This window comes from Notolepis coatsorum (genome assembly GCF_963971535.1).
Source record: "Notolepis coatsorum genome assembly, chromosome: 2".
Lineage (NCBI taxonomy): Eukaryota > Metazoa > Chordata > Actinopteri > Aulopiformes > Paralepididae > Notolepis > Notolepis coatsorum.
In genome coordinates this window covers 54,065,247-54,092,641 of record NC_140166.1, presented here as the reverse complement: position 1 = coordinate 54,092,641, position 27,395 = coordinate 54,065,247, and the positions used below count along the sequence as shown (strand labels likewise).

Genomic DNA, 27,395 nt, shown 5'->3' with positions numbered 1-27,395 from the left:
TGAATACCGCTTATGTCACAAATGTATCAGTACCAAATACCTATATGTCCCTATGCCATAAATGTCATGTATGTTGTGTATGTCATAAATGTCTATATGAATTGAAAATGGGGGACCCTGATGGAAACAAGACAAACGTCTTTCTCAGGTCTGCATCCCCTTAACAATTGTATGTATTGAGCCGTACTGTATTGTACCCATTCTGCAATCTGTTAAATAAAGTTTTCATTCATTCATTCATTCATTCATTCATTCATTCATTCATTCATTCATTCATTCATTTATTAGTGTAAGTTGCTTCTGTTGGGACAACCCGCTTAATGCTTAAAGGAACACGCCAACTTTTGAGACACTGGTATCGAATCCGGCTGTCAGCGTTGCCTCCGGCTTGGCCGGCCGTCATAGTGGCTCGATTGGCAGAGTCAGCGGGAGGGAAGCCGGTGGGTGGGTCCGGGTCGTTGTAAACAGCGACTCCTACAGTTCGGTCGGGGCGCCTGCACAGCAAGGGAAGGATCTAGGAGAGGTAGTGTGACCTTCCACACGTTACACTCTCCCAGTGAGAGTCCGCACTGCCAGGTGAAAAGAAGCGGTGGGCTGGGTACACATGTGTCGGAGGAAGCATGTGATAGTCTCGGCCCTCCCAGACCGACGGCAGGGGGTAGAGTGCGCAACGACCAGGAAGGGGATTGGGAATTGGCATAACGACTAACATTGGGGAGGGGAGAAAAACGGAAAAGGAAGGGGGAAAAGATGATAACAAAAATTTAAATCTTTTCTTTTTTATGTGGTAAATACACAGGTCACAACATGTTTACAGGAACGTTTTGGAGTTGTATTTGGAGTGTATTTTGTGACTGTTGGGTCCTAGGCTACACTGGCACACCTACTTCCAGTGAATGACGCTAAGCTAGGCTAACGGTGCGGCTGTCCCCTAAGCCTAACGCATGCACACAGAGAAGAACAGGGTATGTATCTGCTTGTCTAACGCCAGGGTCGATGGCAAAATAAGCTAATTTCCCAAAAAGTTCCTCTAAGCAACAGTTGTGATTGGAGGATCGAGAAAAGAGGGCAGGGTTTGAGATGGGTCAATGATATGGCCCTATATGAGAATGTTGTGATGGGAGTGTATCAGTGTATATAAAGTCACTGAGGAGCCCCTCTAGAGACTGTCATCGGGGACACCGCTCCATAACCACGTGGTCTCTCCTCGTGCAGGTCTCCTCCGGGGGCTACACCTCCATCAACAACGTGCGCGACCCGGACTACCCCGGTCCCAGGGACAAGATGGAGAGCTTCTTCCTGGGAGAGACCCTTAAATACCTGTACCTCCTCTTCTCGGATGACCCCCAGCTCGTCAGCCTCGACGAGTACGTCTTCAACACGGAGGCCCACCCCCTGCCCATATGGCCTGCCACCAACTGATACACACACATGCACACACATAGTATGACACATGAGCAAGTAGCATTGTGTACACACAGGGCTACTGCATTGAGACACACACACACACGCACGCACACACACACACACACATCTCAGGGCTTGGCTTAAACACCAAGATAAATCCTTTATAATTCCTTTTGAATAAATCTCAGTGACTGCAATGTTAGGGGTGAGCACCCCTCAACCAAGTCCATAACTTTTTACAGATGGAATTCATTGTTTGACAAGAAATGATTGTAGTAGTAGCCATAGAGAAATGGCCGTGCTGGGTTCAGATTGGGGCATAGAAGAGCCTTGGTTCTTTCTTGGTATTTATTTAATCCGTCTGTCCTCGTCATCACACGGGCCTCTGATAAGGACAGCATTTACGCTGGACCGAGAATTTGGAAACTCCCAGCCCAGCCTCTCCTAGCCCAGCCTCTCTCTCCTAGCCTCTCCTAGCCCAGCCTCTCTCTCCTAGCCTCTCTCCCAGCCTCTCCTAGCCCAGCCTCTCTCTCCTAGCCTCTCTCCCAGCCTCTCCTAGCCCAGCCTCTCTCTCCTAGCCTCTCTCCCAGCCTCTCCTAGCCCAGCCTCTCTCTCCTAGCCTCTCTCCCAGCCTCTCCTAGCCCAGCCTCTCTCTCCTAGCCTCTCCTAGCCCAGCCTCTCTCTCCTAGCCTCTCTCTCCTAGCCTCTCCTAGCCCAGCCTCTCTCTCCTAGCCTCTCCTAGCCCAGCCTCTCTCTCCTAGCCTCTCCTAGCCCAGCCTCTCTCTCCTCTCCTAGCCCAGCCTCTCTCCTAGCCCAGCCTCTATCCCAGCCCAGCCTCTCTCCGAGCCCAGCCTCTCCTAGCCCAGCCTCTCTCCCAGCCCAGCCTCTCCTAGCCCAGCCTCTCTCTCCTCTCCTAGCCCAGCCTCTCTCTCCTCTCCTAGCCCAGCCTCTCTCTCTCCCAGCCCAGCCTCTCTCTCCTCTCCTAGCCCAGCCCCTCTCTCTCTCCTAGACCAGCCTCTCTCCTAGCCCAGCCTCTCTTTCCTAGCCCAGCCTCTCCTAGCCCAGCCTCTCCTCTCCTAGCCTCTCCTCTCCCAGCCTCCCCTAGCCCAGCCTCTCCTCTCCCAGCCTCCCCTAGCCTCTCCCAGCCCAGCCTCTCTCTCCTAGCCTCTCCCAGCCCAGCCTCTCCTCTCCTAGCCTCTCCCAGCCCAGCCTCTCTCTCCTAGCCTCTCCTCTCCCAGCCTCTCTCTCCTAGCCTCTCCCAGCCCAGCCTCTCTCTCCTAGCCTCTCCTCTCCCAGCCTCTCTCTCCTAGCCTCTCCTCTCCCAGCCTCCCCTAGCCTCTCCCAGCCCAGCCTCTCCTCTCCTAGCCTCTCCCAGCCCAGCCTCTCTCTCCTAGCCTCTCCTCTCCCAGCCTCTCTCTCCTAGCCTCTCCTCTCCCAGCCTCCCCTAGCCTCTCCCAGCCCAGCCTCTCTCAGCTCGGTTGCCACCTTGGCTTGTTGCGTTTCACTCCCGCCGCCAACGTCAAAGAGACCCGACGGCGAGTTGAATTGAAGCTGTGTCTTAATTGAGCGGCGCCGACCTAGGAGTGAGGGACCACCTTCTGGATGACCAACCTCTTCCTGGACACGGGACGTGATGCTAGCCTCCCTGGCTGTGGCTCTTCCTCACTCTTCAGACGGGGTTCCGATAAAGTTGGTCTCATCCCATCTGTCGTGGAGCGGCCTGATTAACTGATACTGTGAAGCTTGTTTTTATGGGGACTGCAAGCGAGCATTTAATTTCCGAGCAGCTGCTATTATTGTTATTGAATGTTTCCTTTTATTTTTTTTGTCGTGCTGGTGAAGAAATGACTGTTCCTTATGGAGATGAACTTAGGAGACTAAAGTTCAATTTTAGCTAATATAATTTGAAGTGTATAAGATGGCATAGTCGCTAATAGATATCGTGTTAGAGTGGATTGGATTTTGCCTCATGACCTAGAGTAGCTACAGAGCCGATATCACTCATCATTCCTGTAAATACCATTAGTTAGCAATATTGCTCTATTTGTGGTGGTTGTTTTATTTAAGAGTGTATTGAGACCAAACTCCCCATCCTAAGTGTATCCCATCCCAATTGTCCCTCTTGAATGTTCAACTCCACCCCTCTTACAGTTATGTTGTCTCACCTGTGCCTTCCATGTTGCTGCAGACGACATTAATCAGACAACCGGTTACTGTCTGCGTGCGTCTCTATTACATTCAAGCTCTTTTTGACACGTCAGTCGCTGTTTAAAAATGTATTATGGTCATTGTGATGTTAAGTGCAAAGATGTGCAATTCTTTTTTTTTTCTCTCAGCAGTCCCTCAAAGCAATCATTGGGTTTACATCAACATTATGATCTGAACCGGTACTGTGTCTGACCCGGTACTGTATGTACTGTATATGCACATATCCTGCCTGTCTATCCCTCCAGTTGTAGCATTGGATGTTGATCATTCAGCATAATTCCCTGAACCAAAGATATGCTGAGAAATTATTCTTCACAATTTGGTTCTCTTTTGAATGTTGAAATATGAAGCCATTTTTCCAAAGCCATTTTTTCTATTTAAAGAGAAAAAAAACGTCAAAGGAAATCTTCTCAGAGCTTTTGATATTGTACCCAAAAGATGTTTTTTTGTTTTGTTTTCTTATTATGGTTTTCTCTTCTGCCAACCGTGCCCAGAAGAAAATGTACACGCGTCATGGAATGGTCAATCATGCTTTTCAAAATATAGTGTTCGTATGCTTTTGGTTACTGGTAATGTCTTATCGTCTGTTAAAACCTTTCGTGTTATGGCAATATTTCTGCTAAATATGAAATGCTTTTTAAAATGATCATGTTTGGAGGATTTCGCCATTTCAATAAAACCAAGGGCCTGCGTCATATCCAATACAATAATAGTTTGGAACAACTTTTGTATCTTCTATATATTTGTATCTTAAGGCCTGCAACACTGACTACCGTACGTGTATGTGCACAATCAATGTATTCCAAAATACTAGCTACTGGGTTACGGTCTTAAGGCCCGAGGTGTTACGGTGTTATGCATCATCATATTCCAACCAACGGTATCCCAACCATCAACCCAGCAGTAAAACCAGATGAAACGGGCTTTCTTAACCCCTTTCACAACCACACGACAGAAGGTTAACCTTTCACTACCACACTACAGACGGTTAACCCTTTCACTGCGACAATACAGAAGGTTAACCCTTTCACAACCACACGACAGAAGGTTAACCTTTCACTACCACACTACGGACGGTTAACCGTCTGTAGTGAAAGGGTCAACCTTCTGTCGTGTGGCAGTGAAAGGGTTAACCATTTGGTAGTGAAAGGGTTAACCTGTTTTTGGCAGGTGACCCTATATTTTGGTTGGAAAGTTCCTGACAACATTAAAACACATGGAAATTTCATCAATTGTAGGCTGACTGTCCTCTTCAATAGGAAGCTACCGACTGTTCCTCTTCAATAGGAAGCTACTGACTGTTCCTCTTCAATAGGAAGCTACTGACTGTCCTCTTCAATAGGAAGCTACCGACTTCCTCTTCAATAGGAAGCTACTGACTGTCCTCTTCAATAGGAAGCTACTGACTGTTCCTCTTCAATAGGAAGCTACTGACTGTCCTCTTCAATAGGAAGCTACCGACTTCCTCTTCAATAGGAAGCTACTGACTGTCCTCTTCAATAGGAAGCTACTGACTGTTCCTCTTCAATAGTAAGCTACCGACTGTTCCTCTTCAATAGGAAGCTACTGACTGTTCCTCTTCAATAGGAAGCTACTGACTGTTCCTCTTCAATATGAAGCTACTGACTGTTCCTCTTCAATAGGAAGCTACTGACTGTTCCTCTTCAATAGGAAGCTACTGACTGTTCCTCTTCAATAGGAAGCTAAAACGGCATTTGTTTATAGGCAAGATGCATGGCTCTTACCCAGGATAACACCCATGGTCTCTTACCCAGGATAACACCATATCTGGGAGTAAACAGGGACATGTTTACATGCACCAACACAAACAAAACTCAAAAAACACAATAGAATAATTGGTGTGCATGAAAACATGAATAGAACTACAAGAGCAGGTCGTGATACAGTACTATGCTATGGATGTCAGTGAATGTGGTGACCAACCCATTTCAAGGGCTTTAGCTGATGGGACTTGATTTGGTTCCGTTCATTTATTTCAATATTATATAAATGGCAAACATTTCAACAACATGTATTGTTGATGTCACCTGGTTTACAATAAACTCTATCGGCTTTACTTTTGTACAAAAAAAAGAAATGGAGATTAAAAAATACTTTTATTGAACAAAATCATAAACTCGTGTCAATCTTTCCTTAAAACTGCTGTCCATATTAAAGTCATTCTCTCAATCTCATCCTCTCAGTCTTCACCCACTGCCCAATGATGTCGGATTCGGTCTTCCTGGCGTTCACCACAGATACTGGGTCGGCGTCATTGGATCCCCTGAATGGAACAAAGATACAGGGAGAGACTTTAAAATCTTTACAATTATTCAAATTCTGTGTTGAAAGCGCAAAACACATAGCAAAGTGCATGATACTTGAGCATACCGTCTTCTCCAGAGTTGGACAAGAAGATGGATACCAATTTCCTCTGCATCAGTAGAAAGCCATCCGGCTCCAAGCTAGCCTAGCTTAGCACAAATGAATGGAAGCGGATACGGACCAGCTAGCCTAACTGTTGGCTAAAAATACCTCTCCCAGAGTTTTAAGCTAGGCTAATGGTCCGCATGAGACATGTAATATGCTATACTCGCTACTGAATGCTAGGGGTGTAACGGTACACAAAAACCACGGTTCGGTACGGGTTTTCGGTACAGTGGGGGAAAGTTTGGCTTTCCATGTTCCACTCAAGGGTGACGTGTAATTGTACTTGTAGGGCTGTCAACGAATATTCTATATTGAAATTAATACCGTAATTTTCGGACTAAGCCGCAGCTTTTTCCCCCATTTTTCGACCCTGCGGCTTATATAACGCCACTGCTAATCTATGGATTTTTACAGCTAACTGGGCGCGCTCCCTCAGCTCTGTGACCGTCAGATCAGACTCCTAAATCTGCTGCAGCAGTGCACGCCTTGCCCCTCCTCCCCCTCACAGACCCACGTCAACAAACCATTACGGCAAGAGTAGTGTATGAGCAGCTCAGAGCTCCTCTTTCAACATAACTGAAGCATTAAACAAAATGACCCAGTCAACGAACTATTCACTTTAGTTTATTAATGCAGGCGTTGTCTAATGTTATCTAGCTACTGATAGAATAGATCTTTATTTGTCATTGTTGGTACAACGAAATTTGTTAGGAACATCACCACTGGCATACAACATAAGATATAACATGTGCAAAATAATAATGTCAATAATAATAGTAATATAGTAATAAAGTAATAGAGTATCAATGTCCCAATGTCCCAATATATAACATACCATCATTGTCCCAAGTGCATCTAGTGCTTGTGCAAATAAATTTATAAATATAAATATTTCAGTCCAGTGAGTTGATGGAAGGGGGGGGGGGGGGGCGTTGACTTGCAAAGGATGAAGTATTGTATAGTGCAGCAATGCAAGTCCGGTTCACAGTTATTGTTGTAATGTGGGAGTGGGAGTTATGTCACCGGGGGTGGGATGCGGGGGGGGGCAAGTTGATGTTCGTCGTTGAGCAGCCTGACAGCCCGTGGGTAGAGGCTGTTGGCTCCTGATGTCATCAGTTTGGCATTCGATTTAGCAGGTGCTGGCTAACTGGCTATCGTTCTGTGAGCTGGCGTTGGTACCTGGCTGGCTAACTAGCGTGGCTATCGTTCTGTGAGCTGGCGTTGGTACCTGGCTGGCTAACTAGCGTGGCTATCGTTCTGTGAGCTGGCGTTGGTACCTGGCTGGCTAACTAACGTGGCTATCGTTCTGTGAGCTGGCGTTAGTACCTGGCTGGCTAACTAGCGTGGCTATCGCTCTGTGAGCTGGCGTTAGTACCTGGCTAGCTAACTAGCGTGGCTATCGTTCTGTGAGCTGGCGTTAGTACCTGGCTGGCTAACTAGCGTGGCTATCGTTCTGTGAGCTGGCGTTAGTACCTGGCTGGCTAACTAGCGTAGCTATCGTTCTGTGAGCTGGCGTTAGTACCTGGCTGGCTAACTAGCATGGCTATCGTTCTGTGAGCTGGCATTGGTACCTGGCTGGTGCTGGCTAGCTAGCTAACGTGGCTATCGTTCTGTGAGCTAGCGTTAGTACCTAGCTACCGTTACTGTTTAAACAAACATTTTAATAAATGGGAGCTTCCTCAAACAGCCATCTCTTTCCCGGCAATCCCCTCTGTGCACGAACCCTTACATATGGTAATTAAACATTAAAACACCTGCAGCTTATAGTCCAGTGCGGCTTATATATGTACACATCATTCAATTTAGCTGCTGCGGCTTATATTCTGGTGCGCCTTATAGTCTGAAAATTACGGTAACCGACTTTAATTCTAAATAATAATTATATTAGATTGTGAAAAAAACAGCCCCCGGTGGGCGGTCGTTAGTGGTTAACATACCGTTGTATTCGTTCGGTACACTACACAGCCGTACGGCACACACTGAAACGGTTCGGTGCGGATACGTGTACCTTTACACCCCTACTGAATGCGTATTTACGTTGTAAAGATGGTTTATAAACTTTAGTCAAGTGCAAATGGGCAGTAGTGTTTCGCACCCCAAAATATGTCCCTCCCATGAATGAAGACTAGAACTACGTTTTAGAATATGAACAATATGTTTAAACGGCTGAATGACTCGTTTTGACAAGTAATTCAAAGATATTTATAAGCTATGTATTATGTTGCATTAGATTGTGTGCAGCACCCCTGGAGGGTTCTCACAGCACCCCCTCTGGGACCCCCTGCACGGGGCACGGAGACGGCTAGGGACCATGCACATCACATCGGCCCAACGCCTCTGGTCTGCAGCGGCCTTTACCTCAGGTCTAGATGGTGGGCTCCCTCAGAAATGTTGATTGCGATCAGCGTCGAAGTCAAGGACTTCCTCACCTACGGAGCACAGAGTCAAATTAATTCAGTCGTCAACTAGGATGCCGTCATTTCAGCGCTGACAGAAGCGTGTCAACTAATATATATTTTTTTATAAATAAATAAATCTATTTTTTTTATCCACTTTTTCTCCTTATTTTCTATTTTTTCTCCCATTCCAATTTCGCCATTTCCAATTCTCCCCTCCCCTGTCTTGAACGTTGCTCGCATATGCCCCCCACTGGCTGGTTGTAGGGAGGATAGAAGCCTTGCATCACGTGTCCCCTCCGGTACACGAGGAGGCAGCCGGTCACATCTTTTCACCTGCCAGCGCGGACTCTCAGTGGCGAGGTGTAACGTGTGGGAGGCTCACACTGCCCCCGCTGCTTCCCGTCTCTGCTGTGCAGGCGCCCCCCAACCGACCTGTAGGAGTCGCTGTTCACAACGTCCAGATCACCACTCATCGACTTCCACCCGCTGGCTCTGCCAAATGAGCCAGTATGACGGCCGGCCCAAGCCGGAGGCAACGCCGACAGCCGGAGTCGAACCCGGTGTCTCTTGCGTTGGTGACGAGCGCAATGTCCGCTGCGCCACCCAGCCGCCATAAATAAATAAATCTTAAAAATAATAATAATAATCTCTCACCCCTCCGTTCGCCCATGGGTCCAGATCTCCATTGGAGAAGATAATGTTGCTGGCTGTGGAGAGGGCTGAAACAAATAGAACACATTAACAACTCAAACTTAAATCGTGGTTTCAAGATGAGAACAGATTTGTTGTGGGAATACTCCGTGCACAGATGTAAGATAATGGATCTGCTCACAGTCCCCCCAGAACTGGGTTCTGAGCCAGCCGGGTCGTGGGGTGACCCCCCAGCGCTTGGCGCAGTACGCCTCCCTGTGCCCCTCTGTGAAGGGCATCGGGGGGAACATGTCCGTCAGGTTGTTGCTCTCGTAGCACATCTCGATCTCCGTGCACGCCTGGCGCCGAGAGAGGAGGAGAGGAGAACATTATCATCTAGTTGTACTACAGTTCCCTTCTAGCACTATGCAGTTCTGCTACTGTTCTGGGCTGGTCGGTTTTAAAAAAGGAACACGCCAACATTATATGAAATGCACTTAAGTCTTTTCCTGAGTCAGACGAGAAGATAAGATACCAATTTCCTCTCTCTCTCTGCGTGTTCCTTTAAAACGATTAGGTGTAGGGGCGCCCGAGTGGCGAACCACGTAATGCGCTGCGTCGCAACACGGCCGACCCGGGTTCGATTACCGGACCTGGCGTTCTTTGCCGAATGTCTTCCCCTGTTCCGTCTCCCATTCCTCCTTTCTCTCTCTCTCTCTCTCTACTGGACTGCCCGGTAGTAAAAACGCAATAAAAATCTACAAAAACATAACATTTCAAATGATTAGGTGTAAAAGTATGAGTGCCGTCAGTGCCAGTGTTTACCTGGTAGTCCCAGGCCAGACTGTTGAAGCCCAGTCCACAGTGTTTACCTGGTAGTCCCAGGCCAGACTGTTGAAGCCTAGTCCACAGCAGTGTTTACCTGGTAGTCCCAGGCCAGACTGTTGAAGCCCAGTCCACAGTGTTTACCTGGTAGTCCCAGGCCAGACTGTTGAAGCCTAGTCCACAGCAGTGTTTACCTGGTAGTCCCAGGCCAGACTGTTGAAGCCCAGTCCACAGCAGTGTTTACCTGGTAGTCCCAGGCCAGACTGTTGAAGCCTAGTCCACAGCAGTGTTTACCTGGTAGTCCCAGGCCAGACTGTTGAAGCCCAGTCCACAGCAGTGTTTACCTGGTAGTCCCAGGCCAGACTGTTGAAGCCTAGTCCACAGTGTTTACCTGGTAGTCCCAGGCCAGACTGTTGAAGCCTAGTCCACAGTGTTTACCTGGTAGTCCCAGGCCAGACTGTTGAAGCCCAGTCCACAGCAGTGTTTACCTGGTAGTCCCAGGCCAGACTGTTGAAGCCCAGTCCACAGCAGTGTTTACCTGGTAGTCCCAGGCCAGACTGTTGAAGCCTAGTCCACAGTGTTTACCTAGTAGTACTAGGCCAGACTGTTGAAGCCCAGTCCACAGCAGTGTTTACCTGGTAGTCCCAGGCCAGACTGTTGAAGCCCAGTCCACAGCAGTGTTTACCTGGTAGTCCCAGGCCAGACTGTTGAAGCCCAGTCCACAGCAGTGTTTACCTGGTAGTCCCAGGCCAGACTGTTGAAGCCTAGTCCACAGCAGTGTTTACCTGGTAGTCCCAGGCCAGACTGTTGAAGCCTAGTCCACAGCAGTGTTTACCTGGTAGTCCCAGGCCAGACTGTTGAAGCCCAGTCCACAGCCGGTGGGGTCAGTGTTTACCTGGTAGTCCCAGGCCAGACTGTTGAAGCCCAGTCCACAGCCGGTGGGGTCAGTGTTTACCTGGTAGTCCCAGGCCAGACTGTTGAAGCCCAGTCCACAGCCGGTGGGGTCAGTGTTTACCTGGTAGTCCCAGGCCAGACTGTTGAAGCCCAGTCCACAGCCGGTGGGGTCAGTGTTTACCTGGTAGTCCCAGGCCAGACTGTTGAAGCCCAGTCCACAGCCGGTGGGGTCAGTGTTTACCTGGTAGTCCCAGGCCAGACTGTTGAAGCCCAGTCCACAGCCGGTGGGGTCAGTGTTTACCTGGTAGTCCCAGGCCAGACTGTTGAAGCCCAGTCCACAGCCGGTGGGGTCAGTGTTTACCTGGTAGTCCCAGGCCAGACTGTTGAAGCCCAGTCCACAGCCGGTGGGGTCAGTGTTTACCTGGTAGTCCCAGGCCAGACTGTTGAAGCCCAGTCCACAGCCGGTGGGGTCAGTGTTTACCTGGTAGTCCCAGGCCAGACTGTTGAAGCCCAGTCCACAGCCGGTGGGGTCAGTGTTTACCTGGTAGTCCCAGGCCAGACTGTTGAAGCCCAGTCCACAGCCGGTGGGGTCAGTGTTTACCTGGTAGTCCCAGGCCAGACTGTTGAAGCCCAGTCCACAGCCGGTGGGGTCAGTGTTTACCTGGTAGTCCCAGGCCAGACTGTTGAAGCCCAGTCCACAGCCGGTGGGGTCAGCACACTCCACATACAGACTGTACAGATCGAAGCAGCTCAGAGCCCCGGTGGAGTTGTACACAATTCCTGTAGGATACAAGCCATCAGGGATTATAATACCACCTCAAAGATCTCCTCACCCCAGAAGCCTCCACCCGTAACCTTCGCTCCGCCAACACAAACCGCCTCCTTCCCCCCAGGACCAAGCTCCGCACCATGGGGCCTTCTGCTGGGCTGCCCCTCGCCTGTGGAACGCCCTCCCTGACCACCTCAGAGAACCACAGACCACTGCTTCCTTTAAAAGAGGACTTAAAGCATACCTCTTCACAAAAGCCTTCCCTTAGTTTTAACCTTTTTATACATGCCTTGTGTTTTATCCCCTTTTTTATGCTTTTATGTCTTGTTTTTTAATTGCCTATGTTTTTAAAGTCTGTTTTTACTCTGTAGCACTCTGAGATTTGGTTTCCAAATATAGAGTGCACTATAAACCAAATGCATTATTATTATTATTATTATTATTATTATAAAGCTTTAACAGTTAACTCGTACAGTAGGTAATTTGTGTTTTTCATGTTCAGAGTTCATCATGCCGGTCATACTATCTAGTGAAGATTTTGATTTGATGTCGTCCAAATAGTCACGAGTTGTATTAAGTAAAACAGTGCCCTCTAATGTGTGTCGGCATGAAATGCATTGTGACTCATCAGCAAAGGACATAATATATAAAAAAGCAAAGGGTCACAGAGGCATTCATTGTACGACGGTTTCCCTTTACCTGCAGTGTTTTTGAGGTTAAGAAGCAGGTCATATCCACTGAGCATAGTGTCACAGGCCACCTGGGAACACACACAATCCTTTTTACATACATACAGTACACATATAATCCTTTTTACATAACTGTATAGACTATATCTGTATACATCCCTTATTATCTACTCTTACTAGTTAAAGTGCTGGCTTAATCCCAGAGGGGAAACACCACCAGAGCGAATACAAATATACAAACATGAAAGAAACAACTACATGATACAATACAAGATACACAACACAGTAAGAAGAGAGCCTCTCAACAAAGAATTTAACCGCAGCAGGAACAAAGGACCTCAATCGCTCAGCAGAGCATCGAGGCATCAACAACCGATCACTGAATGAGCTTGGCAGCGCATCGAATATATTGTACAGAGGGTGGCCTTCAAAAGGATAAAATGGTGTTCAGTTTAGTCCTAGTTCGTTTGGCAATAATGATCTCCAGGGAATCAGGAGGGAGGCCAATCACTGAGCCAGCCTTTTTAATGATTTTATTTATACGTTTTTTTTGTCAGAAACCGTGATGCTGCCCCGCCCAGCAGAGAACAGCATTAAAAATTACTTACTACCATACCGTTTATACCTATATCACTGTACATACATCTGATTAGCCTCATTATTCAGGATTATTAATTTAAATTATTTGAATCACTTGTACATTGTGCAGTGCTATTGCACTTTACCGTTACATTTGCACTCTGGTCAGATGCCAACTTCTTTTTGTTGTACTGTAATTGTGCTGTATGATGACAATACATTTGAATCTAATCTAATCTTCCATAGCATTGTGAAAGTAAAACAGACTACTGTATATAACAGTTGAAAAAACTAAAGTTCCAGGCACTCTTCATGTATAAAAAAGCTTTAATTAGTTGCCTAGTTCATTTTAGAACAATTAAAAAACACCAACATGTTTTGGCCTCTATCGGCTTTCTTCAGGGCATACAAGCAAACAAGAAGAGTTATGGAACCCATAATGCAGGAGGTAGCCTGTCAGTCTAGACTCTAGAATAGATGTTAGAGGATGTCTAGAGTCTAGAGAGGCATATGCAATTATGACAGCTAGACCTCAGGCTGACTAAGGGCGTTTTCACACCTGGCTCGTTTGAAGCTGTTGATCCGAAACCTGGAGCGTTTACCCACTATTTCGGTTCAGTTGGACATATATGAACACAGCCGTGTGAACACAAACGAACTAAGAATCAAGTGCAACAATTGTATCATAATAGACCCTGAATCGGAACAAAGCAAACGAACTACAGGTGTGAAAACACCCTAAGTGTGCTCCCATCACCTGAGCTTGATAGAGCAATTAGCACAGCCTCCATTTTAGAATATAGCTCAGTTCACTCATATGTTTGTTTGTATGCCCTGAAGAAGGCCGAAACATGTTGGTGTTTTTTTAATTGTTCTAAAATGAACTAAGCAACTAATTAAAGCTTTTTTATAGATGAATAGAGTGCCTGGAACTTCTTTGTTTTTTCAACCGGCTCCCCTATATCCAAAGAGCACCTTCTAAAACACCGGATTCACACTATAAAAGACGCTGCAGCCCTCCTCCTTGTTCAAGACTATAACGGGACACAAGATGGATGTTTTCAGAGCAGCGAACGTTCTGCACCTTGACAGGGTTGGCGGGCATGTTCCCCATGAAGTGTGTGCTGTAGGGGTAGTCCAGCATGGCCATCAGGGTGAAGGCGTTCCTCAGCAGACCCTTCAGCTGGTGGATGTCCTCGGGGGAGGACGGAGCCTTGCACAGGGACAACTGCGTCCCGATACGACCGTAATCTGCCCAGAGGCGCAGGAAGAAAAGGTCTAAAAAATTCTATCCCTTTAGTGGAGGATTTTCATTGACTCTGGGTGCGCGCAGGTGGCAGGTATTTGAATTTCAAAACTAAAACGGAGTGAGGTTAGAATCTCTCATGCCAATGAGTAGGGATGCTCGATATTGGCTTTTTTACCGATACCGATATTCCGATATTGTCCAACTCTTAATTTCCGATACCGATATCAACCGATACCGATATATGCAGGGTTTCCCCCCCAAAAAACGGAATAATTTCAGGTAACTAATAATTTCACTGGATGCATTCAAAAGGCTTTCTAAATGTAAGCATTATCTGTGCAAAATATGATAATTAAAAAAGTTAAAATTAACATTACATATCTCTTGTTGTTGAATTAAACCAACATGCATACTTTTGACAATAAATAAAATAAGAATTGGTTCTTACTTGCTTGCCTGGGTAAATAAAGTTTAAATAAATGTTTAAAAAAAAATATATATATATTGTTTTTTTTTTGTTTTTTTTATCGATACCGATATTTTCCGATATCACATTTTACTGCCGATATCGGCCGATAATATCGGTCGGCCGATAATATCGGACATCCCTACCAATGAGTCAATGCTGTCTGAAGGAAAGTGTTCTTCACCTTGGTGTTCGGCTAGGGACTGTAGCTTCTGGAAAGCACCTCTCACGGCGTCTCCACATTCTGGAGCATAGCTCTCAAAGTCCTTTACATGGAGATTCAGCAAGCGGTTGTCAAGGATGAATTGTATTCATATTCACGGGCCATGTTATTTTCATGCAAAAGTTTAAAAAAAAAAATTAAATTTCAAAAAATGCATTGAATCCATTATTTTGCATCTTACGGAAGTGACATCCTGGAAGAACTGTGTGGAGTCCCCCATCCCTGCGGTGGAGAAGATGGGGGCGCTGGCAGCCAGAGCCCCGGCCACGATGTTGGGGTACCTCAGTCTCATGTAGACAGACAGCATGCCGCCATAACTGCAGGGGAGGAGCCAGACAACCGCCAGATTATAATTATTTATTTTAGAAGATGTCCTTTATTTCTGGTTAAAATCGTGGGCAGAAAGTTGACTGAAGGGAAAGCCCACGCACCAATATGGTCCAACACACCTCTTATTGCAGCCGTTCAAACAACATTGCAAATTGTAGTGGATGTTTGGTAGGCGTTTGGGAGCATTATATGGTGTGCAGACTTTCCTCTGGTCGACGGACTATACCTCCAGCACCCAAGAATGAAATGTGGCCAACTGGCCATGATTACTTTTTCACAAAGATCGATCCTGAGAAATGATGGGGTCGGTGTGGAGTCACCGAACCATAAGAGATGATGATAATATATGGAGCAAAGAGAATCCTTCGTTTGGGAACAGCTTTGAATTCACTGCGTGTGAAATGTATATCCAATGAATACAACTGGGCTCAGATGACTCGGGTTAATAAAACAGACACTGAATAAACATGAGACAATTCAAACTGAATTATAAAGAAATAATTTTCACGAGGTATAGGGATGAGGAAGGGATTTGACATTCACGGGGTGTTTACATTTGAATTTATTTCATGTTTTACATACTTTCTTTTTTTTAAATGTTTTGCATAGATAAGATATACATTTGTTTTGTAAGGTTTTAAATTAGTACATTCATTTTGAGTATTGGAAAAGGGGTAGGATTAAATAAGTATACTTCTTCCTCCTCCTTTTCGAACATGTAAATTGAGTTATGTTCTCTTTTTATTTTTATTTTTTTTTTATTCCATTTCAATGCTAGAGATCAATGAACACTTTCATATTGTTTGTATTTAAATGTTTGAAATAAAGATTTAAAATCAAATCAAATATTATTCTCACCTGCCACCGAAGACGATGACGGGACAGGCCGAGGCGCCGAGCTGCTGCTTCAGCTCGGTGATCATGACGGCGTAGTCGGCGAGCGCCTGCTCCACCGTCAGCAAGCTCACCTCGGGGACGTGGAACGACAGCTCGCCAAACGGGAGGGATTTGCCGTAGTATCTCTGTGTGTCAGAGGAAGGTTTCAAGCTCGGTCAAGCATTCGAGGCAACTGCATTGCTTGATTGGTTGATTGAAAATGTTATTAACAGATTGCAGAATGGGTACAGTACAGTACAGCTCAATACACACAATTGTTAAGGGGATGCAGACCAGAGAAAGACTTTCGTCTTGTGTACATCAGGGTCCCCCATTTTCAATTCATGACATAATATATGACATACATGACATACAGATACACAGTACCGTTACATCTAGACATTTATGACATACCAGATCTACAAATATACAGTACTGTTAATGAGTACAAAAGTAGTCTAAAAGGAGTATATACATTTGAGGGGGAAGAAACTGTACATTGGAGGAGGTTGGGTAGGTGGGCGTGGCGGGAGGGTGGGTAGGCGGGGTGGGAAACTGTACATTGGAGGGGGTTGGGTTTGGACATTTACGTTTGGACGTTACATTTGCAACGTCAACAACGGCAGTTCATGCATTGTGCTACAATCAGCATCAGTGACTTCCTGGTTTATATGATGTGCTGCTACTGAGTAACTTTCTGTCATGGTCATGAGTTTCACGTGACTTGTGGTGTTCTATTCACATATATGCTTACTACAGTACATGCATCTATTGCTATGTCCGCCCATCACAAACACGCAAACTGTCTAACGCCTGTCCCTGTCTCCCTGTGAGTGGATGTCTCGTGGTGATGACCGGGAGGATGCGATCCTCTCTACGTCGCCCCCCCATACCTCAAATGGATCCGTCATCAGCTCTATTCTATTTTCAATCTTTCAAAATGTTCAGTTGCCATTGCATGTCCATATTTGTGTTTCCTTACACGTATATGTACATTTATCAACTGTTTCGTCTGTTTTATAGAACCTGTGGTGCTTTTTTCCTATTGCTAGTTTTTTTGTGAGTTTTTCCCTTACCAAATACATTTTATTTTATTGTATTTGATCGCTTACATGTTCAGCGAATATAACCAAGGCTCTCTGCTGTGCAGCCAGCTCAGTGATGAACCCAGAGTTGAGGGCAAATTCCCAGATATCGCCCTCATTGCCAGTGTAGAAGAAGATGGGCCCATAGCCTCTCTTCCAGTACTGATCTGAGTGGAAATGGAGGAAAACAGTTTGTTAATTCATAATTCGCCACACATTGTGTGTAAACTGTTATCAAAGGGGTGTTTTCACCTGTGATGAGATACCGCTGGCTGTAGGTGCCAGCTCCCATACTGTTGAAGTTGAAGTGGTCCAATATCTGGGTGAAATACTTCTCTGTAAACGCTGGTGTTGGGTCTGTCCGTGTTGCGAATACATGCCGTTTGCTTGACTATAAAAGGGGAGAGATTGATTGATTGAAAACTTTATTTAACACAGATTGCAGAATGGGTACAATACAGTACAGTAGCTCAAAGAACACCTACGGGAGACTGCAATTCGAAACTGGCCCATGTAACCCCCTCCAATGTACAGTAAATTACCAAGTATGGTTGTCAATATTCCAATGTACAGTTTTGCTTGTACAGTTGTACAGTGTTCCCCCCCCACCCCTCCTACCCAACCCCCCCCCCCCCCCCCCTCACCCAACCAACCAACTCCAATGTACAGCCCCCTACCCCCCCCCCCACCCCTCCTACCCAACCCCCCCCCCCCCCCCCCCCCCCCCCCCCCCCAACCACCTCCAATGTACAGCCCCCCAACCCCACCTCCCCCAATGTACAGTTTTTACGTCAAATGTATATACTCTCTTTTCTGGACTCTTTTTGTATCACAAACAGTACTGTATTTGCAAATCTGGTGTGTCATAAATGTATAGATGTAGCAGTACTGTCTATCTGTATGTCATGTATGTCATGTATGTCGTCCCCCCCACTCCAACCCAACCCCCCCCCCCCCCCCCCACCCACCCACCTCCAATGTACAGCCCCCCCCCACCCCCACCTACCCAATCCAATGTACAGTTTCTACGTCAAATGTATATACTCTTTTTTTTCTGGACTCTTTTTGTATCACAAACAGTACTGTAATTGCAAATCTGGTATGTCATAAATGTATAGATGTAGCAGTACTGTCTATCTGTATGTCATGTATGTCATATATGTTACGATGAATTGAAAATTGGGGACCCTGATGTAAACAAGACGAAAGTCTTTCTCTGGTCTGCATCCCCTTAACAATTGTATGTATTGAGCTGTACTGTACTGTACCCATTCTGCAATCTGTTAATAAAGTTTTCAATCAATCAATCAGTCCTGATGAATTGAAAATGGGGGACCCTGATGTAAACAAGACGAAAGTCTTTCTCTGGTCTGCATCCCCTTAACAATTGTGTGTATTGAGCTGTACTGTATTGTACCCATTCTGCAATCTGTTAATAAAGTTTTTCAATCAATTCAATCAATCAATCTTAAGGAGATGCAGACCAGAGAAAGACTTTCGTCTTGTTTACATCAGGCAGGGTCCCCCAATTTCAATTCATAGTGAAGAGAGCAGAAGTTATTCAGAGGAACCCATTGTTCGGACGTTGTTGTCCGTTGTAGCCTATCAATCAATCAAAGCCTACACACACTTTACACCAGATACATTGCACAAAGGGAATTTTTATTTGGTATTCATGAATTGGAAAAAAAAACTGTTGTATTACATTGTCCACACACGCGAATGTGAATGAAGCAGTAACATAAGAACTTGACATGATTGAATAGCCGAACAGTGAGTTGGCGACAGAAACGGTGAACAAAACAAACACAAAACAAACATTATGTTTTAATTCACCTGAACAGATCCGCTTGATAGCCCCTGCTGCAGTCCCTCTGCGAAGACGAGCAAGGTCACAAAAACAAGTGTCATGATGAAGAGTTGCTGCCAAATGCGCGTTAGTCGCAGCAAAAAAAGATACAAGTTACAATTTATATGCCCATCGTGCCTGTGCCCCAATAAATGTATCACATGACATTTAACTGTTCCTATTTTGTTCTTGTCCAACGTGATTTGTGGAGACCACTGATCTGTAAATCATCTACACAGCATACCGCTGTAGAAAACCCTATCCTTACAGTTATTAAATCTGTGGAACAACGACAACATTTGGAACTTCCCGTAGTGTCAGCAGCAAACCAGCGCGCTGCTGCCACCCTCTGCATGGGAGGTAGTGGCACATAAATAACAGTTTGCTCCACAGCATAAAGGGATACAAAAGCAACAATTTACAGAATAAAAAAATTAGGTATTTATATACAATAAACAATAAACTGGTCTGCGGTATATGCAATAAAATAAGTTATACATTTTTAAAATTATAATAATAAGTACACATTCGACAAGCTAAACTAATTGCACATTATATTGATGCACGAGGGTGCAGTAAAGTGGCTGAGCATTGTAGCAGCATTTGAGTCCAGTAATGAGCGGATTAACTGTTCATCAGGCGTACTGCCTGTGGGTAGAAACTGTTCTTGTGTTCTTTGTGTGAATGAATGAATGAATGAATGAATGAATGAATGAAAATTGTATTAACATATTGCAGAATGGGTACAATACAGTACGGCTCAATACACTTGTTAAGGGGATGCAGACCAGAGAAAGACGTTTGTCTTGTTTACATCAGGGTCCCCCATTTTCAATTCATAGTGACATTTATGACATAGCCTACACAACTTACATGCCATTATGACATTTATGACATAGGGACACATGACATACAGGTATATAGTACTGTTACATTTGTGACATATATGATATGCAAATATACAGTACTGTTACCCAGAGATCCTAACAGAAAATATATACACATGATGTGGAGGAGACTGTACATTAGGAGGGGGTGGGTGGGTGGGAGAGAAATATATACATACGGTGGGGAGGAGACTGTCCATTAGGAGGGGGGGTTGGACATTTACGGTGGCCAGTTTCGAATTGCAGCCTCCCGTAGGTGCTCTTTCAAGATTCAAGATTCAAGATTCAAGATTCAAGAGTTTTAATTGTCACGGCATACAGGTATACAATGAAATGCGGTTTTGAATGTGGGTAGTGATTCAATTTTTTTTATGGCTGTGGGTAGGGATTCACATTCCTTTACAGCTTTGGGTATGGCGTTCCACATTGTTGTGGCATAATTGCGAAACGTGTTTAGTCCCTTGTTTGTGCCGAATCTGGGTTTAACATGATTTGTTGAGCTCCCTCTGGTGTTGTGGGTGTGGTATTCACTGACCTTTGGGAAGTATTTTGACATGTACATGGGTATCTTAGTCGTGTAGTGTATCTTGTAGACCAGGCCCATTGCAAGTTGCTGTACTCTGTCGTCTACTCTAAGCCATCCTAGGTTGTCAAAGTGGGGCAGGGGTGAGGTGGGTTCTAGGAGTAAGGTCAAGCAGTAGTCTGACCAGTTTGTTTTGTGATGTTTGTAATCTTGTTTTTAGCGCCTTTGAGGTGGTTTGGTACCATGAGGTGCAAGCATAGTCGTAGTACCCTTGAATGAGTGCTCCTGCCAGAGAGTTCAAGGTATTCTTGTTTACCAGAGAGGAGATCTGGTACAAGAATCTAGTTCGTTGGTTGACTTTTTTTTATTACATTGGATACCATTTTGTCACAGGATGGAACCTAGGTATGTAATTTCATTTTTTTCCCCTTGTGACAATATTGTCACCCACTGTAACTGAGAAGCCGTCGGTCTTGCTGAGTTTGTTATTTGAACCGAAGAGAATGGACTCTGTTTTGCCCATGTGTAATGATAGTTTGTTATCAGCGAGCCATATGCAGATTTTGCCTAGTTCCGAGCTGAGGGTTTTTTCAACCTGCAACTTGTTCCTGTCAGAGACCAGCAGGGCTGAGTCGTCCACGAATAGGAACAAGTTGCAGTCACAAGCTGACGACATGTCATTTGCATAAATTAGGAACAGCAGCGGTCCTAGTATGCTTCCTTGTGGAACACCACAGCTCACTGGGAGGGGGGGGGGGGGGGGGTAGGGTATACCGTTTACCTCTACCATCTGTTCTCTCCCCTCCAGGTAGCATTGCATCCAGCTCACTGACTATCAAAACCAATTGCTTTTAGCTTGTCAATTAGCTCTTAGTTTATTGCAGATGTCTGAGTTCATCCATTTGCAGTTTGGAAATGATCAAACTGTCTTGGTTGGGGATACATTCGTCCACTAATGTATTAATGTATCCAGTGTTCTGCATACACATCCAGATCTGGGTCCTTGAATACACTCTAGTCCGTGATTTCCAGCCAACCCTGTAGCTGTAGTCAGGCTTCCTCTGTCCAGCGTCTTGATGTGGTGGGCGTGGCTTCCAGCTGCTGTTTGTAAACAGGGAGTAGCAGCGTGGTGTCGTGGTCTGACCTACCGAAGGCCGGTCTCGCGAGAGTCGCGACGGCTCTGTGTGCGTGCTTGATTGTGGTGTACTTTACTACTTTACTATGTAGTTTAGAGAAATCCATCGTTTTTAGAAATGCCCAATATATCCACGTGTTTTGACCTGTTTTAACTTGCCTATAATCTCGACATCATTGGGAAATGTGATAAATAAAGGTATTAACAGATTGCAGAATGGGTAACTGGGGTGGGGTAACTGTACATTGGATTATCGACAAAACCTTACTTGGTCCCAAGAAGAGGGTCTCGTCTACTATCATTACTATAAACAATTAACATAAACTATCATTACACATGGGCAAAACAGAGTCCATTCTCTTCGGTTCAAATAACAAACTCAGCAAGACCGACGGCTTCTCAGTTACAGTGGGTGACAATATTGTCACAAGGAAAGAAGATATTACCTACCTGGGTTCCATCCTAGAGGCAAATCTTTCCTGTGACAAAATGGCATCCAATGTAATAAAAAAAGTCAACCAACGAACACGATTCTTGTACCGGATCTCCTCACTGGTAAACAAGAATACCCTGAAGACTCTAGCAGGAGCACTCATTCAAGGGTACTACGACTATGCTTGCACCTCATGGTACCAAAGCACCTCAAAGGCGCTAAAAACAAAATTACAAACATCTCAAAACAAACTGGTCAGACTACTGCTTGACCTTACTCCTAGAACCCACCTCACCCCTGCCCACTTTGACAACCTAGGATGGCTTAGAGTAGACGACAGAGTACAGCAACTTGCAATGGGCCTGGTCTACAAGATACACTACACGACCAAGGTACCCATGTACATGACAAAATACTTCCCAAATGTCAGTGAATACCACGATCACAACACCAGAGGGAGCTCCACAAATCATGTTAAACCCAGATTCGGCTCAAACAAGGGACTAAACACGTTTCGCAATTATGCCACATCAATGTGGAACGCCCTACCCAAAGCTGTAAAGGAATGTGAATCACTACCCACTTTCAAAAACACTCTCAAAAAACACCTAAGGGAGACTGCAACTCGAAACTGGCCCCTGTAAATGTCCAAACACAACCCCCTCCAATGTACAGTAAATTACCAAGTATGGTCTTGTCAATAATCCAATGTACAGTGTTGTTTGTACAGTTGTACAGTGTCCCCCACCCACCCCTCCTACCCAACCCCCCCCCCCCCCCACTCCTACCCAACCCCCCCCCCCCCCCACTCCTACCCAACCCCCCCCCCCCCCCCCCCCACCCACCCAACCACCTCCAATGTACAGTCCCTCCCCACCCCCACCTACCCAATCCAATGTACAGTTTCTACGCCTAATGTATATACTCTTTTCTTTCTGGACTCTTTTTGTATCACAAACAGTACTGTAATTGCAAATCTGGTATGTCATAAATGTATAGATGTAGCAGTACTGTCTATCTGTATGTCATGTATGTCATATATGTTACGATGAATTGAAAATGGGGGACCCTGATGTAAACAAGACGAAAGTCTTTCTCTGGTCTGCATCCCCTTAACAATTGTATGTATTGAGCTGTACTGTACTGTACCCATTCTGCAATCTGTTAATAAAGTTTTCATTCATTCATTCATTCTCTTCGGTTCAAATAACAAACTCAGCAAGACCGACGACTTCTCAGTTACAGTGGTGGGTGACACTATTGTCACAAGGAAAGATTAAATTACCTACCTGGGTTCCATCCTAGAGGCTAATCTTTCCTGTGACAAAATGGCATCCAATGTAATAAAAAAAGTCAACCAACAAACTCGATTCTTGTACCGGATCTCCTCTCTGGTAAACAAGAATACCCTGAAGACTCTGGCAGGAGCTCTCATTCAAGGGTACTACACTACGACTATGCTTGCACCTCATGGTACCAAAGCACCTCAAAGGCGCTAATTTTTTTTTACAAACATCTCAAAACAAACTGGTCAGACTACTGCTTGACCTTACTCCTAGAACCCACCTCACCCCTGCACACTTTGACAACCTATAGGATGGCTTAGAGTAGACGACAAAGTACAGCAACTTGCAATGGGCCTGGTCTACAAGATACACTACACGACCAAGGTACCCATGTACATGTCAAAATACTTCCCAAAGAGTGATTACCACTATCACAACACCAGAGGGAGCTCCACAAATCATGTTAAACCCAGATTCGGCTCATACAAGGGACTAAACACGTTTCGCAATTATGCCACATCATTGTGGAACGCCCTACCCAAAGCTGTAAAGGAATGTGAATCACTACCCACTTTCAAAACCACTCTCAAAGAACGCCTACGGGAGACTGCAATTTGAAACTGGCCCCTGTAAATGTCCTAACCCAACCCCCTCCAATGTACAGTAAATGACCAAGTATGGTTTTGTCAATATTCCAATGTACAGTTTTGCTTGTATACAGTTGTACAGTGTTCCCCACCCACCCCTCCTACCCAACCCCCCACCCCACCCACCCAACCACCTCCAATGTACAGCCCCCCCCCCCGCCCCCTACCTACCCAACCTTCTCCAATGTACAGTTTTTACGTCAAATGTATATACTCTCTTTTCTGGACTATTTTTGTATCACAAACAGTACTTTATTTGCAAATCTGGTATGTCATAAATGTATAGATGTAGCAGTACTGTCTATCTGTATGTCATGTATGCCATATATGTCCTGATTAATTGAAAATGGGGGACCCTGATGTAAACAAGACGAAAGTCTTTCTCTGGTCTGCATCATTGTACCCATTCTGCAATCTGTTAATAAAGTTTTCAATCAATCAATCAATCAATCAATCAATCAATCAATCGTGTATTATTGGGTTAGGACATTTACTGTACATTGGAGGGGGTTGGGTTAGGACATTTACCTGGGCCAGTTTCGAATTGCAGTCTCCCGTAGGTGTTCTTTGAGAGTGGTTTTGAAAGTGGGTAGTGATTCACATTCCTTTACATCTGTGTGTAGGGCGTTCCACATTGATGTGGCATAATTGCAAAAGGTGTTTAGTCCCTTATTTGAGCCGAATCTGGGTTTAACGTGATTTGAGGAGCTCCCTCTGGTGTTGTGGTCGTGTACCATGGGTACCTTAGTCGTGTAGTGTATCTTGTAGACCAGGCCCATTGCAAGTTGCTGTACTCTGTCGTCTACTCTAAGCCATCCTAGGTTGTCAAAGTAGGCAGGGGTGAGGTGGGTTTTAGGAGTAAGGTCAAGTTGTAGTCTGATCAGTTTGTTTTGAGATGTTTGTAATCTTGTTTTTAGCGCCGTTGACGTGCTTTGGTACCATAAGGTGCAAGCATAGTCGTAGTACCCGTGAATTAGTGCTCCTGCCAGAGTCTTCAGGGTATTCTTGTTTACCAGAGAGGAGATCCGGTACAAGAATCTAGTTCGTTAGTTGACTTTTCTTTATTACAATGGATGCCATTTTGTCACAGGAATCAGGGTTCCAAGATTGAGATTGCATCCCGTGGACAGCAGCAACTTCTAACGTTAAGCAGGAGCTATGATTGAGATAGGCCAGGGGGGGGGGGGGTAAACCAAGTACTGATAATTATATATAAAAATGATAAAAATCCACTGTATGAAACAGTACAGTTAAGAAGACAAGGGTTCCAACAATCAGAACCATCCTTTTAATGTTAACCGTACCATCCTTTTAAATGTAGTGTGTTTCCTTCCTTCACTGGATGCTTGTTGGGCCCGGAGCAAAATAACACCTTCTTTTCGATAATATTTTTTTTTTTTATCTACTTTTTCTCCCCATTTTCAATTTTTTCTCCCATCCCAATTTCGTATATCCAATTCTACTCTCCCCTGTCTCGAACGTTGTTAGACCATGCCTCCCACTGGTCGGCTGCAATGTGGACCAAGCCTTGCATCACGTGTCCCCTCCGGTACACGAGGAGGCAGCTGTCGCATCTTTTCACCTGTACAGCGCGATCTCTCAGCGGCGAGGAGTAACGCGTGGGAGGCTCACGCTGCCCCTGTTGCTTCCTGATTCTGCTGTACAGGCGCACCAACCGACCTGTAGGAGTCGCTGTCCACAACGTCCGATCCCCACCCACCGGCTTTCCCACCCCCTAATACTGCCAATTGTATTAGTATGAACGTGTCATAATCTGCACTCCCAGCCTGGTCCAATTCCAATTCCTCCACAGCAGGCTGGGAAGCGTGTACCTTAATGACAAGCAAGCAGTGCAAGAATGCGGAAGCATTCGTCACCGCACGCCACTACGGTAAAGCGCCTTTCTTTTCAGGCCCGCTTTGGGAGCTGTCGCGCGGAAATAGGCTGTCTATTGCCATTCTCTTTGACAAACTCTAACCTTAACCAGCTCCTTAACAGCGCCTAAACTTAACCGTTCTAACCTTAACCAACTCTGAAACAATGCCTAACCTTAACCTTAACCATGCCTAACCTTAACCATAGAAAGAATATTGCCATTCTCTTTGACAAACTCTAACCTTAACCAGCTCCTTAACAGCGCCTAAACTTAACCGTTCTAACCTTAACCAACTCCGAAACAATGCCTAACCTTAACCTTAACCATGCCTAACCTTAACCGGCGAAAGAATACACGTTAAAAAAAAAAATCACGTTAAAAAAAAAATATTTGATGGGATTCGAACTCGCCAGCAAACGAGCCGTAGGATGCACAGCCATGCAGTCTTGCCAATTGAGCTATTTCTGGATACTGAATAAGGGGCGATGACTTATATATATTGAGCTCCGCTCGTGTCGAACCAAGGCGGGATCTCATGCGCGGGCACCTCGCGCGAGCACGCCGGCGCACGCACGCACCTGAGCGAGCACGCCGCCGCCGGTGCACGCACCTGGGCGCTGGGCGAAGGAAAATGAAAGGCGCATTACCGCACGCCACTACGGTAGAATGCTTCCACATTCTTGCACTGCTTGCTTGTCATTAAGGAATACGCGGCTGGGAACAAGATCCCTGACTGCCCTGTGGCTCCCCCTAGCGGAGTCAATGGTGTACTGCTCCCTCTGTTATTCCCTATGCTAATCAGTCTCCATATGTTTCTCTTGTTGTCTCTAATATGTACCCCAATATGTGCCTCTTCCCAACTACACCCAGTTGTGTCCTGCCTCTCTCTCTCGTTCCTGTTATTGCACCTGGGTCCACACCACCAACAACGAGATTCTTACAGAACGACCAGCCAAGCCGGAAGCAACGCCGAGAGCTGGGCTCGAACCCAGCATCTCCTGCCTTGCCCACTGCGCCACTTAGCCGCCCACTTTCTATAACATTTATGAAATGGTTTGCGAGGGGAGCTCCAGTACCTCACCGCGTATCTCGGCGCTACTTCGGCGTCGGGGACAACCGTGCGCGTCACGGATCTGGGGTACACGAGTTCGACTCCCGCACTCGCCGTATCCTCTCAGAGTGTCTTCCCCCGATCTATATCCCATTCAACCTGTTTCTGTCAGTCATGCTTGACCAGAAAAAGCGATAAACGCTAAAAAGAACCAGCTGACTGGTCAAAGTTTAAAAAAAGAAAAGGTTTGGGAATCCCCAAGATAGATGAAGAGGCACCATTCATTGTAGAACCAGTCTTGGAAATCCATAGTTTTATATATATTTTACTATATGCTTTTAATTTACCACCGGCCTAACCAACCAATGGGTGTTGGTTAATAATAATAATAATAATACTATGTTTGATGATTAGTAATAAAATAATTGTACTCTTTAAAAAAAACACACATTTTTCATTATGCTTTTGAGTTTATTACAGTTTCGTAATCTGATTTAATTAAGGATTAACATCACAGTCACTTCCAAATATGAACGACAACAAGAACAATAATACCACTTAATAATGTGCTCATATACATTGCAATGACTACTGTTCCAGTCAGTAACATTAACATGTAAATTGAGTAGACTGTGCCCTACCCACAACT

The 27,395-nt window shown here is 45.4% G+C and overlaps 2 protein-coding genes across 4 annotated transcripts in view; one reads left to right on the top strand and one right to left on the bottom strand.

Annotated features, from left to right (window-relative positions):
• Window positions 1-5,566, top strand: part of man1b1b (mannosidase, alpha, class 1B, member 1b) — a 65,794-nt gene extending 60,228 nt beyond the window's left edge. For all 3 annotated transcript variants that reach the window (XM_084308926.1, XM_084308924.1, XM_084308925.1), the window contains exon 14: window positions 1,216-5,566. In XM_084308926.1, coding sequence (XP_084165052.1) covers window positions 1,216-1,422 — 207 coding nt within the window. In that variant the 3' untranslated portion in view covers window positions 1,423-5,566. The remainder of the gene's footprint in view (window positions 1-1,215) is intronic.
• Window positions 5,567-5,713: 147 nt separating this feature from the next.
• dpp7 (dipeptidyl-peptidase 7) lies at window positions 5,714-19,109 on the bottom strand. Its single transcript, XM_084308927.1, has 13 exons — window positions 18,896-19,109; window positions 17,312-17,450; window positions 17,087-17,226; window positions 15,957-16,120; window positions 14,950-15,085; window positions 14,730-14,811; window positions 13,915-14,081; window positions 12,262-12,322; window positions 11,455-11,573; window positions 9,277-9,433; window positions 9,099-9,163; window positions 8,404-8,474; window positions 5,714-5,899 (listed from the first exon to the last, which is right to left on the bottom strand). The coding sequence occupies exons 1-13, from the start codon at window positions 18,968-18,970 to the stop codon at window positions 5,794-5,796; spliced, it is 1,482 nt and encodes a 493-aa protein (XP_084165053.1). The 5' UTR covers window positions 18,971-19,109; the 3' UTR covers window positions 5,714-5,793.
• Between the last annotated feature and the right edge of the window lie 8,286 nt (window positions 19,110-27,395).